Source organism: Dendrobates tinctorius, unplaced genomic scaffold (genome assembly GCF_039654945.1).
Source record: "Dendrobates tinctorius isolate UK_male_01 unplaced genomic scaffold, ASM3965494v1 ptg000028l, whole genome shotgun sequence".
Taxonomy (NCBI): Eukaryota; Metazoa; Chordata; class Amphibia; order Anura; family Dendrobatidae; genus Dendrobates; species Dendrobates tinctorius.
The window spans coordinates 80,035,266-80,049,099 of record NW_027361696.1 but is presented as its reverse complement, the minus strand read 5'-3'; the positions used below and the strand labels follow the sequence as shown (position 1 = coordinate 80,049,099).

At 43.1% G+C, this 13,834-nt stretch overlaps 1 protein-coding gene across 1 annotated transcript; it reads left to right on the top strand.

The window, feature by feature from the left end:
- Positions 1 to 4,094: 4,094 nt before the first annotated feature.
- LOC141085018 (germ cell nuclear acidic protein-like) lies at positions 4,095 to 13,125 on the top strand. The gene is made up of 10 exons (XM_073569942.1): positions 4,095 to 4,167; positions 4,314 to 4,382; positions 4,547 to 4,619; positions 6,317 to 6,393; positions 10,337 to 10,382; positions 10,472 to 10,555; positions 10,652 to 10,796; positions 11,227 to 11,356; positions 12,204 to 12,407; positions 12,680 to 13,125. Exons 1-9 carry the CDS (start codon positions 4,095 to 4,097, stop codon positions 12,368 to 12,370), a joined length of 864 nt encoding a protein of 287 aa, XP_073426043.1. The 3' UTR covers positions 12,371 to 12,407; positions 12,680 to 13,125.
- Positions 13,126 to 13,834: the final 709 nt, after the last annotated feature.

Here is a 13,834-nt window from a genome sequence, read left to right as displayed (position 1 = left end):
TTACTTAGTGTTTGTGTTCAGCCAGCCCTGGTTGGGACTGGCTGAACTCCATTTTTTGTCTCTGATCAGTTGATCTCTTTGCTCTGTTTTCAGAATATACCTGAGTGCTGATATACTGATTTTGAAGTCTAGTGACTTCAGGGCCTTTTCTATCAGACGTGTTGGACATTATTTTTGGCAGGGTTTTTGCGTGATTGCAGACAGTTGCTTTTCTTTCCTGTCCTATCTAGTTAGTGAGGGCCCCATCGTTTGCTCATCCTGTCTTTCTGTCTGTGTTTGTGTTTTCATCTGTTTTCACTGTCAATACATGTTGGGGGCTGGCTATTGCTTTGGGGTCTGCTCTGGGGCAGTTTAGATTTCCCCTTTCTTTCTTTAGGTTTATCTAGTTCTCCGGCTGTGTACGAGGTGTCTAGGACCACCGTAGGAACATCCCACGGCTACTGTTAGTTGTTGTGAATAGGATCAGGGGTCTGAAATCCGCTAGTTACCAACCTCTCCGGTTTTCTGGACTTAGCTTGTATTTTTGATTTTTCCTCCTCCGGTGACTCATTCATAACAGAATCACCAGCCATACCGCAGATTCTAGGGTACTCAATAGCAGGAAAGCATTGTGAAAAAAAAAAAGTGATATGCATGGTCCTCTCACCCCCTATCCTGGTATGCATTCTACCCCTCACCCCCCAATACTGGTATGCGTGGTCCCCTCACCCCCCTTTCGTGATATGCATGGTCCCCTCACCCCCTATCCTGGCATGCATGGTCCCCTCACACCCCTATCCTGGTATGCATGCTACCCCTCACCCCCTAATACTGGTATGCATGGTCCCCTCAACCCCCCTTTCCTGTTATGCATGGCCCCCCTCACCCCTATTAAACTGCACACATACAAAAAAACATAATCACCCTTCTTTCCTGTGCTCCAGCGTTGTCACGTTCTGCTGGAGGCTGGGGGAGGAGTCTGGCGCCGAAGTGCGCGCATGCCCATAACGCTGTCCAGCGCCATATTGCCGAAGACACACTGCAAATGTGTCTTCAGTAAAATGGCGCCGGATCGCGCTATGCTCGATTCCGGCCGCACTCCTGCCCCAGTCTCCAGCTGAAGAGAAGCGCTGCGGCAACGCTCCTCCCGGTCAGGTAAGTATGTATGTATGGCGCCCGAAATGGCGGTATGTAAGCATACCGCCATCTCCGTGCGCCATACACACTCCTCACCGCTGGCTGCCTCATTCTGTCTGGAGCCAGACTGCGCAGGCGTGTTGCACTTGCGCAGTCTATAAAGGCTTCGGACAGAGTGACGCTTAGCCCATAATATTATAGATAGATATATATTATAGATATACATATATATATATATATATATATATATGTATATTAGGGTGCCAAGGAAAAATGAACTTTTCAAATTGGTAAGTCTTACCCCTCAAAATTGTTCCTTTTGGCAAAAGGATTCACCATGTAAAATATATATATATATATATATATATATATATATATATATATATATACACACACATTTGGTATCACCGCGTTCAGAAACGCCCGATCTATCAAAATATAAAATCAATCTGATCGGTAAACGGCATAACATACCATACATAAAGCAGGATATGCATAACGATAAATACTAAACAAACATTTAAAACTGCAATAAGATGTGCCATTGAGCAACCAGTAAATGATAACTAATCTTAAAAAAGGAAAATTATAAAATATCCATGACCAAAAAGGAACAAAATTAGGAGGTAAGACCTTCAATAACTTGCTACTTTTACCTTGCATTTCCTTGGCACCCTAATATATATATATATATATATATTACAAATTTCACCATTATTCTATATACATATATTGTTTAAAATGGCACTTCATCACACTCTTCTTTAATTTGTTCCACAATGCTGTTCCTGCCTTGTGGAATACTAAACAAGACTTCTTCCTGCTGTTGGAACGCAGACTCTGCTTCCTGTCAATGGAACGCACAGCATCGCTCCTTCCTGCCTGTGGAACGCAGGACAGCGCTCCCCCTGACTTCTGGGATGCGCTACACTGTCCCCGCCCCAGGGCATATAAACTTCACATTCCTCAAGCTATTGTGGACAAGACGAGTAGTGGAAACCGCGTCTTTATGATTCACCTTAACCCCTGACCACCATTGGTAACTTTTCTTGATTCAGCGCCTCTTACAATCATTCATTACCACTCAATTGCCCTCTCCTCCTTATCAAGAGCAGCCTCTGGAGGAAAGGTGCATTTCATTATACCTCCGGTGCCTACACTTTAATCTCACAGCAGTGACCTTATGTACTTTATATACCAAGGTAGCAACATTTACATTTATCTTCTATATATATAGTTCTGCTTTTTGTTTCATTTATCTCATTTTGGCTCTGATTATTATTTTGTTTTTCTACACAGCCTTCTTTGCACTCATACTGTAATCCATTACAAGGTTTATTGTATATTATCAAGGTAGCCACCTTATTATTTTATATTACAACTTGTCTTTTTGTATTGGCTCTCCCTTATGTATGGGCTTGTTTATATAGTTTCATTTCATTATAGCTGCATCTACTACATGAGCGTTTTATAGCAGCCCTGTATAACCTGGTTATACTGATTCTTGAGGTAACTACCCTTTCTCTTATATATACCCATCGGGTGTATTACAATCACTCAATATGTACAAATCTTTTATTTAGGAGCCTGTTATTCCAAAATTCATATATAATCTCTTCCTTCTGTGACTAGCAGTCGAGTGGGTCTCCTTATTCCTCCTCCTGTTCCTCTTCCTCACTCCCTGATATTCTACCACTAATGTTGTATATATAATTATGTCACGGGTTATTGATATTGTTTATTAAGCTATGCTATATATTTTCCTCTGTCTGTATGAGGAACTGCATGTTGATTTTTGTCTTACATGAGGACTTGTATGTTGATTCTTTGTTTATGCTCTACTGTAGACTGATGAAGGTCTAGATTAGACCGAAACGTATATAGACTGCAACAATAAAAATCCTTTGAAATGACATACTAAGTTGAGTGGCAAGTTTTCTATTTCATGACATCATCACAGATGGCAGTTCTGACGCTGTGTGACATCACAGTGACATCACAATGCTGCTGATGTCATCACAGCTGGCAGTTCTGACGCTCTGTGACATCACAATGCTGCTGACATCATCACAGCTGGCAGTTCTGATGCTCTGTGACATCACAATGCTGCGTTCAGTGTTCTATGCGCTGGAGGGCACTGGAGTCTTTTGAGGGTTTGATGTTGGAGAGGATGGATGTGCGAAGAGTTGTTGTAGTGCTGTTCACAATTTTTTTCTATTGTGCAGAAGCGAGACCTACTGAACCGCCAGAAGGTAAGAGACATTGATAAATGAGTATTAAATATTGTAATTTTTCTTTATATGTTAATGGGTTTTGGTTATAGAACAGTTATTTATGATATTGTATTTTATCACCATTCACTTGAAAGTCATTGAAGTGCAATACCGGACACGGCCCATTGGCAGAAGTGGTGCTGTAGTACAAAGAAATTAGCCATTATTCTATAATTTAATCATTCCCTTTTAGAAAAAAATGTGTCTGTCTGAAGCCACCACTAGGGGGAGCTCACTGAATACTGACTACTATTGAGTTGAGTGTATCCATGTTTGTAGCAGTTCCCATATTCTCTAGTGGTGGCAGACAGAATTGTGTATTTACCTCTATGGCTATGCAGGAGATTGTTAGCTCCGTATCAGAGAACTCAGCTCTGGCTGTTATAAAGGAATATGAGGATATTAATCAGTGAGGCCCCTTGAACATATTTAGCTCCTGAATGTTATCTATGGGTGAACATTTACTCTCAGCTGATGATACAATGTAGTTAATATCTCTATGGCTTTTCAGAAAGGTAAATGAAGGTAGAATCCCCCTGTACATATGATATTCCCATACACCGCCATCAGTCAGGTCATCTCTGATGACATCAGCAGCCCCCAGACTACACAATTCTGATGCTGTGTGACATCACAACCCTGGGACCAGTGTTCTATGTGTTATGGCACGGAATCTTTAGAGGGGTAATTTTGGACAATATAGAAATGCAGAGAATTGTTCTCTATTTTTTGGTGATTTTCTCATGTTCAGGTGAGAACGTTCCAATGATATCAGCAGGTAATGGACGTTATCACCGGGGACGGTGTAAGCTTCTAGGGTTCAGTTATAAGGAGTCTTCTATCCCCCTCAGGTTACAGTATTGGGGTCACTTGCTGCTATCATGGGTTTCATGTCTTCCTTTTCCTTCTTTCTCTTCTGGACAGCGGTTTCCCAGAGACCATGGACTGGGACAATTCCCAGACTGAACTTGGAAATCAGCGACGATAATAACAGTGAGTAGTCATTTCCTTCATCTCCTAGCTCAACTCCCATCACCCTATACCAAGTCCTGCCTGCAGCTATATATAATGTGGCGCCCCTTATCCTGACAATGTCTTCTAGAATATTCTGTCTCTGATAGGAATTAATAACCGCCATCTTGTTTCTTTATCTCTAGTCATGCGTCGCTATGTCCTGCCCATAGGGCTGATGATAACGGTTGCCTCCTTTGTCGGAACCTTGATCTTCTGGTGAGTTTCCATCTCCTCTGCTTATCACATATCACATTATTCTCTTCCCAAATAAACGGGCAGCATGGTGGCTCAGTGGTTAGCATTGTGCCCTTGCAGCATTGGGGTCCTGGGTTCATATCCCACCAAGGACAACATCTGCAAAGAGTTGTATGTTTCTTCTGTGGAATAAAAAGGGGACATCCATGTTTTTTTTTTTTTTAAATGTTCCTAAGATCTAACCCGTTGCTGCCCACCTGCCTGCTGTGCGCAGCACCATTCTCCACCGGAACATAGCGGTCACAGGACTCTGCTGATGTCACGTGATGCCTTGTTCACAGGGCGAGACTACTGGTTAGCAACTACTTGCCTCTTTTTTAAGTCCCAGATATCCACTTTCATATAATGGGACATGGCTTCATCACATGCCGGCTGATGAGTTAGGCTATGTGCACACGCTGCGGTTTTTGCTGCGGTTCCGCTGTGGTTTTGGCCTCTGCACATCTGCAGCAGTTCTGCAGACAGTGTACAGTAGCATGTAAATCTATGTGATTTTCATTCTGCTGTGCACATGCTGCGGTTTTTTAACTGCAGAAAAGCTGCGGTTTTGAATCCGCAGAAAGAAATGACATGTCAATTGTTTCTGCGGATTCTGCTGCGGTTTACCATCTCCTCCATTGTGGAGGTGATAAACCGCAGGGGAAAACTGCAGGCCAATCCGCAGGTAAAACCGCAGGTCATTTTACCTGCGGTTTTACTTGTGGTTCCGCAGACCAATCCGCAGCGTGTGCACTTAGCCTAAATGGGATGATGGAGCTCTGCAGTCTCCATTAACAGTTCAGGTCATATAATAATAATAATAGTAATCTTTATTTTTATATAGTGCTAACATATTCCACAGCGCTTTACAGTTTGCACACATTCTCACCACTGTCCCCGTTGGGGCTCACAATCTAAATTCCCTATCAGTATGTCTCTGGCAGTATGGCATATAAGTCACAATGGCAGCACGGTGCCACCTCTCAGGGTAAAGACAATACAATGAAGTCTGCCAACATTTGTGGACGTCGGCTCAGACGTTTTAAGCTATTAATGACTATTACAAGTAGACACAATTGTATCTGACACAGGGATGAAGTATTCTGATGGTAATAGATCATCACCTATTGCATTAAAATATTATTTTAATTACATTTTAAATTAAGTATTCAAAATGCACGATAGCAATTTATACGGACAGTTACTATTCTGTGCATCAACACGGTGGCTCAGTGGTTAGCACTGCAGCCTTGTACCACTGGGGTTCTGGGTTCAAATCTCACCAAAGACAACATCTGCCGGAGTTTGTATGAGTTTCCTCCGTGTTTGTGTGAGTTTCCTCCCGGTACACCACTTTCATCCCACACTCCAAATACATAAGGATAGGGCATTTAGATTGTGAACCCCAATGGGATCAGCAATGATGATGTCTATAAAGTCATGTGAAATTACTGGCGCTATATAAGTGAGTGTTTGACCTACAGGGGATGCAGTAACTACAGCAGATGGGCAATACTACAGGGCTGTGATATAATCTGTAGCTGCCCGTCCTGGGGCTGTATTATGGTGTGATATATTAGGACTGGTACCCTCTGTGGTGGGGCAGGGGCATATTCTGGTGGGAATCTGAATATTATCTTCTGTACCAGTTTACATAAAGATATTTTTCTGTGTCACAGTTTCTTGTATGGGATCCGGAGATGTCGAGGCAAGCAAAAGGAGGCAGACCTGACTGAAGTTGTTGTCTTGAAGCCAGGTAACTATTACTATAAAATATGTCATCCATCATTACTGGCGGTGTCACCATGGGTGGTCTGTCCACTACTCTAGAAACCACCTTATGGCTGCTATGGGCTGCAGTGCTATATTGGGGCCACATTGCATTACTCAGGAGTTTTATAGGAAAAGGTTTTGTGGAATCTGCTGTCTACTGGTTTGTAGAGATGACTGAATCACTTGAAATTATAAATCTCCTGCTTCCCCGAATTAATCCCAAAATTGTATTCACTGCAATTTAACCCCTTAGCGACAGAGCCAGTTTGCAGCTTAATGACCAGGCCAATTTTTACAATTCTGACCACTGTCCCTTTATGAGGTTATAACTCTGGAACGCTTTAATGGATCCCGCTGATTCTAAGGCCGGTTTCACACTAGCGCATTTTCAGCGCGCGCACGGCCGGGGGTAGCTCCGCCCCCGATCCGGCTCTCTGCCCGGCGTGCCCGCCCCTTGCCTGTAGCGCCGCCTCCTAGCGGACGGCGGCGCCTGCGATCGGCGCACCCTATCTTTAGCATAGGGTGCGCCGATCGTGCGCAGGTCGTGCGCTAGTTGCGCTTTGACCTGCGCTGCGCACTTATGACGGTGCGCCGTGCGCGCCAAAATCCGAAAAGTTCGATTTTGGCGCGCACGGCGCACCGTCAAAAGTGCGCAGCGCAGGTCAAAGCGCAACTAGCGCACGACCTGCGCACGATCGGCGCACCCTATGCTAAAGATAGGGTGCGCCGATCGCAGGCGCCGCCGTCCGCTAGGAGGCGGCGCTACAGGCAAGGGGCGGGCACGCCGGGCAGAGAGCCGGATCGGGGGCGGAGCTACCCCCGGCCGTGCGTGCGCATAAAATGCGCTAATGTGAAACCGGCCTAAGACTGTTTTTTCGTGACATATTGTACTTCATATTAGTGGTAAAATTTCTTCGATAAGTCTTGTGTTTATTTATGAAAAAAATGGAAATATGGTGAAAATTTTGAAAATTTTGCAATTTTAAAACTTTAAATTTTTATGCCCTCAAATCAGAGAGATGTGTCACACAAATTTCTTAATAAATAACATTTCCCACATGTCTACTTTACATCAGCACAATTTTGGAAGCAAAATTTTTTTTTGTTAGGAAGTTATAAGGGTTAAAAGTTGACCAGCGATTTCTCATTTTTACAACAAAATTTACAAAACCATTTTTTTTAGGGACCACATCATATTTAAAGTCATTTTGAGGGGTGTACATGACAGAAAATACCCAAAAGTGGCACCATTCTAAACACTAGACCCCTCAAGGTGCTCAAAACCACATTCAAGAAGTTTATTAACCCTTTAAGTGCTTCACAGGAACTAAAGCAATGTGGAAGGAAAAAATTAATATTTAACTTTTTTTTGCAAAAAATTTACTTCAGAACCAATTTTTTTTATTTTCACAAGTGTTAAAAGAGAAAATCAACCACAAAATTTGTTGTACAATTTCTCCTGAATACGCCGATACCCTATATGTGGGGGTAAACCACTATTTCAGCACACGGCAGAGCTCGCAAGGGATGGAGCGCCGTTTGACTTTTTCAACGCAGAATTGGCTGGAATTGAGATCGGATGCCATGTTGCGTTCGGAGAGCCCTTAATGTGCCTAAACAGTGGAAACCTCCAACAAGTGACCTCATTTTGGAAACTAGACCCATTAAGGAACTTATCTAGATGTGTGGTGAGCACTTTGAACCCCCAAGGGCTTCACAGAAGTTTATAACGTAGAGCCGTGAAAATAAGAAATCTATTTTTTTCCACAAAGATGATCTTTTCGCCCCCAAATTTTTATTTTTTACAAGGGTAACAGGAGAAATCATACCCGCACAGTTGTTATGCGATTTGTCCTGAGTACGCCGATACCCCATATGTGGGGGGGAACCACTGTTTGGGGCATGGGAGAGCTCGGAAGGGAAGGAGTGCCATTTTGGAATGCAGACTTTGATGGAATGGTCTGAGGGAATCATGTTGCGCTTGCAGAGCCCCTGATGGGCCTAAACAGTGGAAACCCCCCACAAGTGACCCCATTTTGGAAATTAGACCCCCTAATGAACTTATCTAGATGTGTGGTGAGCACTTTGAACCCCCAAGCGCTTCACAAAAGTTTATAAACGCAGAGCCGTGAAAATAAAAAGTCTTTTTTTATTTCCACAAAAGTGATTTTTTAGACCCCAATTTTTAGACCCCCAAAGTTGGCAAATAGTGGAAACCCCTCAATTCTTGCTCCAACCCTAACCCCAACACACCCCTAATCCTAATCCCAACCCTAATCCTAATCCCAACCCTAATCCCTAATCCTAATTCTAACCCTAATTCTAGTTCGCCCTAACCCTAATTCTAACCCTAGTCGTGACCCGAGCCCTAACCCTAGCCCTAGCACAACCCTAACCCTAGCCTAACCCTAGCCCAACCCTAACCCTAGCCCAACCCTAACCCTAACCCTAGCCCAACCCTAAGCCTACCCTAACCCTACCCTAACCCTAGCCCTAGCCCTACCCTAACCCTAGCCCTAGCCCTACCCTAACCCTAACCCTAGGCCTAATGGAAAACTGAAAAAAAAAAATATTTTCTTTTTCATTATATTGGCCTATATAAGGGAGTGATAAACGGGGGGGTTATGTACTTTTTTTTTTATTTTGATCACTATGATCGTTTATCATAGTGATCAAAATAATGAATGGAATCTGCCAGCCGGAGCCGGCAGATTCCCGGCGGGCGCACTGCGCATGCGCCCGCCATTTTCAAGATGGCGGCGCCCATCGGAGGATGCCGGCGGGACGTGGGACCACCGGGAGGGGACGGAGGGCCACGGAGAGGTACCGGGGGGGGATCGGGGACCCTATTTCTCTCTCCTCTGATTTGCGATCACATCAGAGGAGAGAGAAATTAAATGTAAAATCGCGGCTTTTTTTTTTTGCGGTCGCCGTTATAGGGTTAATAACGACGATCGCAAAAGCGGGGGTCGGTAAAAACCGACCGATTCATGTTCTCTGGGGTCTCGGCTACCCCTGGCAGCCGAGACCCCGGAGAAAATCCGACACTGGGGGGCGCTATTCACTTAAATTACAGCGCAGTGAATTAACGGCGCTGTGGTTTTAGTACCCTTAATTACCGCTGTTAAAAGGCGTATCGGCGGTCGCTAAGGGGTTAATTAGCTGTGATTTGCAATTCTACAAAGCCTCTTATTGCCTAGAAAATACAGCCCAGCGATTGTCAATGATATCACAACCTTATTAATGTCCAAGTGACCTCAATCTATCTGGCTATGAAAAAATGGGTGGCGACCATCTTACAATCCAAGAGAAACACTGTGTGACACAAGTTTAAGGATTTTTGTTTAGTAGGAAAATTAGAACAGGGGTATTCACCTGCCCTCCTTGTTTCAGTGTGTGACGAACAAAAAAAATGCTGCAATGATGCTGCTGTTACCATAGTACATCACAGATAAATCAATTCACACTCACACTGACTGTCACATGACTGTAGTTTGATATCCCGCGGCTCGGGGCTCCTTCCCTGTTTCTAAAGCTAGGGGCGACCTAGGTATCCCTGCTCCCCGGATTACTTCTATAGGAGAAGATCCTGGGGCCATGTACCTTGCTGAGCTCTGGAATAAGCCCTTATCTGTCCACTCACTCACCACGCAGCTGTCAGCTTTACCTTCACTGGTTACCAAAAAAACAGGGGAACCCATGACATTTAAAAAAAATATCATTTATTTATTGCACAGGCACCGGATGGTGAATCCTTTCATCAGCCTTGCCTGCTTTCGCTGCTATTAGCGAGACCAGTCAGATAGTGATGAGAGTAGTACTCTCACCAGCTGACGTCTGTGACCGGCGGTAACTTTTTACAGCCGGCCAGAGCTGCCCATTCACACACTGTTCTAAAAAGAGATTTATATTTTTTGCTCCCGCAGATCAGAAAGTACCAACTTCAGATAAGGATTCTGACAATACTACCAGGTAAGACATACATTTTCTCCATTACTAGATACTTTTATGGGGATTAGTGATTAGTGGTGCGCTCATATTTTGTTACATTTATTTCACAGATCAGATCACGGCATCACTATTATTAGTGATAATACGGATAATGAACCATCTAATACTGAGGAGAGCCCAGACAAACAGGAGAGGTGAGTTGCTTTGTGCATAAATATCTCTATATAAAACCATGAACTACGTAAGAAAAGTTCCCAGTGAATTTATAGATGATTCCTATTTTTTCCCAGTATGCCAATGTGCAAAATCCCTGGTTGTTTCCTGGAAGAAATTGTATCACCCAGTTCCATCTACGTGACAAAGTTCCAGGAGAATAAAGAAGAGCTAGCGAATCGTCTGTACCGGCTGTATAATGAAACCATCTTCAGGAATCAGGTATCTTATCATCAGTATCTGGGTTATACATGACAGATCCATCCTCTCCCTCCTCCCTCTATAATTTTGAAGAAAAGCAGCTTTAGCTTTCTGGAGAGCACCTGAACACGTTTGTCACTGTTTGGTAATTTGGCTATTGAAAATCCCAGGAAAGTCGTCATCTTATCTATTGAATGAGTGGAAACCTTACACGAGCGCCATAGACACAGAGATTCTCAAACTTTTGCTTGACATTCAGATTTCTACATTTATTAATGAAACCATCTAGTTGACATTTGGACATTTTATAATCCGGTTATTTCTGTTGTTGCTCTCACAACTTGCCCCATAGACGGAGACCAGTAATGTACAGTACAGATCAGCGGTGGGTACTTTGTTAGACTGGGATCGAAGAGTTTACAGATTAATGGAATTTGTTTCATCTTTTTAGCTTCCTGAGGAAATGGAAATTGTGTGGGTAGAGATGCCTCCCCCAGTAGCCGGTATCACCTATACCTTGAGAAGGAGAAGACAACGTTGCTGCAGGATTGAACTTTCAGAAAATGTCGTAACTTCTGTCGGTAAGTTTCTCATCACTTCCAGCAGCTTTATACGATAACGTGTATTCATGGGAACAAGCTGCTCCCTGGGTTGTAATACATCTTCTATACTCGTACATTTAATCATGAGAAGGACTAAGTACACCCTCTTTGAATTCTAGGGATTTACATATCAGGACAAAATTTTAAAAAAGCATTTGGTCCTTAGAATGTCTTAAAATTAGCTAAATACAACCTCGGGAAACTACAATTCATGATAAATATCACTGTGTCATTACCTATTTGACAAAAACTAGGCCAACATGGAAAAGCAATGTGTGAAAAATTAAGTACACCTTTGCTGCTTTCATAGGAATTAACAGGGCAGCAGCCATGTGTTGTTAATAATATGGGCCTAAAGGGAGCCTGTCTGGTCAATAATGCCCTTAAACTGCAGATATAGGGTTAATGTGCAGGTTACTAGCGTTATGAAGGTGACCAGCCGTAGTACAGAAAGCGCAGCACCCGAGAGAAAATAAACTTTATCCAGGAGCTGTCGGATTTCAGTGATGCAGTTGTGGCCCAGGCAATTAGAGTCACCGGTCACTGAGAGTGGTGACTGTAAGCACTCCCCGGCACTGACTGACAGCCAGCTCGACAGTGCACAGTTCAGTGTGGCTCTCAGTCAGTTTCAGGACATTTTTACAGCCACCGCTTTCTGTGTGCTAAATAGTGACTGTAATTGCTCCCATCACGCCTGTATTTCCCTTACTTTAAGACCTTCTAATAACCACATAATAAAAAAATATGTCCTGATATGTAAAGCAAAAATATCCAAACAGGTTATACTTAGGTCATCTCATGCCTGTATAAATTATTTTATTTTCAGAGCGATTACGATCCACACTTGCACACGAGATGTGCCATGCTGCCTGCTGGTTAATCGATGAAGAGAGAGTCAATCATGGACCGTTATGGCAGGCTTATGCAAAAGACGTCACTTCTATCCATGCTGAGCTGCCAGAGGTGAAGAAAAATAACTATTATAGATCATGAAATAACTTCTACTATCGATGTACTTTATGGATAACAAGTAAGTAAATCTCATGGCTCAATGCCTCATGAAGCACAATCAGTGGGGAATGACACCAGTGCGGTTCTGTTGCTATTATGCTTTTATATTTTAGTGCTATCAGAGTAGACTGACGTCTGGAAGCTGTAGGGTTAAGGATGCTACATATTATATTTTGTCCTCTACAGACAGTTCTTCATATATTGGTTACACTTTGTTCTTTTTCATACAATCTATGGTACTAACCAACATTCATGCCAGTCTGTTAACCAATATTCCTTCTATCTTTGTAGATTCGGGCCTTTTAGAAAAGTAGCCAAGAATAAATGGTATTGCCCCTGGTGTGGAGGCCGATGACATCAACTGGCACCACGAAAGGATGTTACACCATCAAGAGCAACGCAGGGTGAAGAGCCAAGGCGGACAGCTCTCCACGCTACACACAGTACAAGGCTGAAGAAGCGATGGATGAATCTGCTGTAATTGAAACAACTTGTCTGATTTTATTTTGGGGCAGCACGGCGGCTCAGTGGTTAGCACTGCAGCCTTGCAGTACTGAGGTCCTGGGCTCCAGTCCCAAGGACAACATCTGTAAGGAGTTTGTATGTTCTCCCCGTGTTTGTGTGGGTTTCCTCCGGGTTCTCCGGTTTCCTCCCACACTATAAAAACATATGGATATTGAGTTTAGATTTTCAGCCACAACAATATCAATAATTAGATTGTGATCCATAACAATAATTCAAAGATATAATAAAATTTAACTTCTGAGCTGAATAAAGCATTAAATTACCTGATTTATTGCGTTCCCACCCATCTCATGATGAATAGAGCTCACCGGCTCTGTCGAGGTAGCTATTTTGGGAGGGCTAAATTAACCCTTCACGGTTGAGCCAGTGATTTCCAAATTATTCCAGTGTTGCTAGCAACTCAAATGACCACACGGAGACTGGGGTCTCTGTACGGGAGGATCGAGGCAGATCACTAAGCCCCTTTATTTTAGTCACATCTTTTATAATCTTTTGCTTAATTATGCAAGGTTCTCAAGTACCAATAGCATCATTTCACTTTATAAGCCAATAATATTGCAAGAAAACCGGAAACTACATATATGTCCGTACCTAGATAGCGTAGAAAGTAGTATAATGGCATATTCTTCAGAGTTTTACACTCCCACCTCCCTTATCTTTGCACCTGATGAGAACAATCTGGTTTCATGACAGCCCATGCCAATTATAAAAATTTATCTTATAGCAACAAAAACGGAGAAACGAAACCTTACATTGAATGGATAAAACGAAACTTCAACTCTGATTTTAGTATTAACCCTTAACATTCCCCCCTAGATAAAAAATTTTAACACATATGCAGCATCAGAGGTGCTATCCCAAGCTAATAGCTTGAGGGGTACTGGTCTTCACATGACTGATGCCGTGTTACCAGTCATGGCT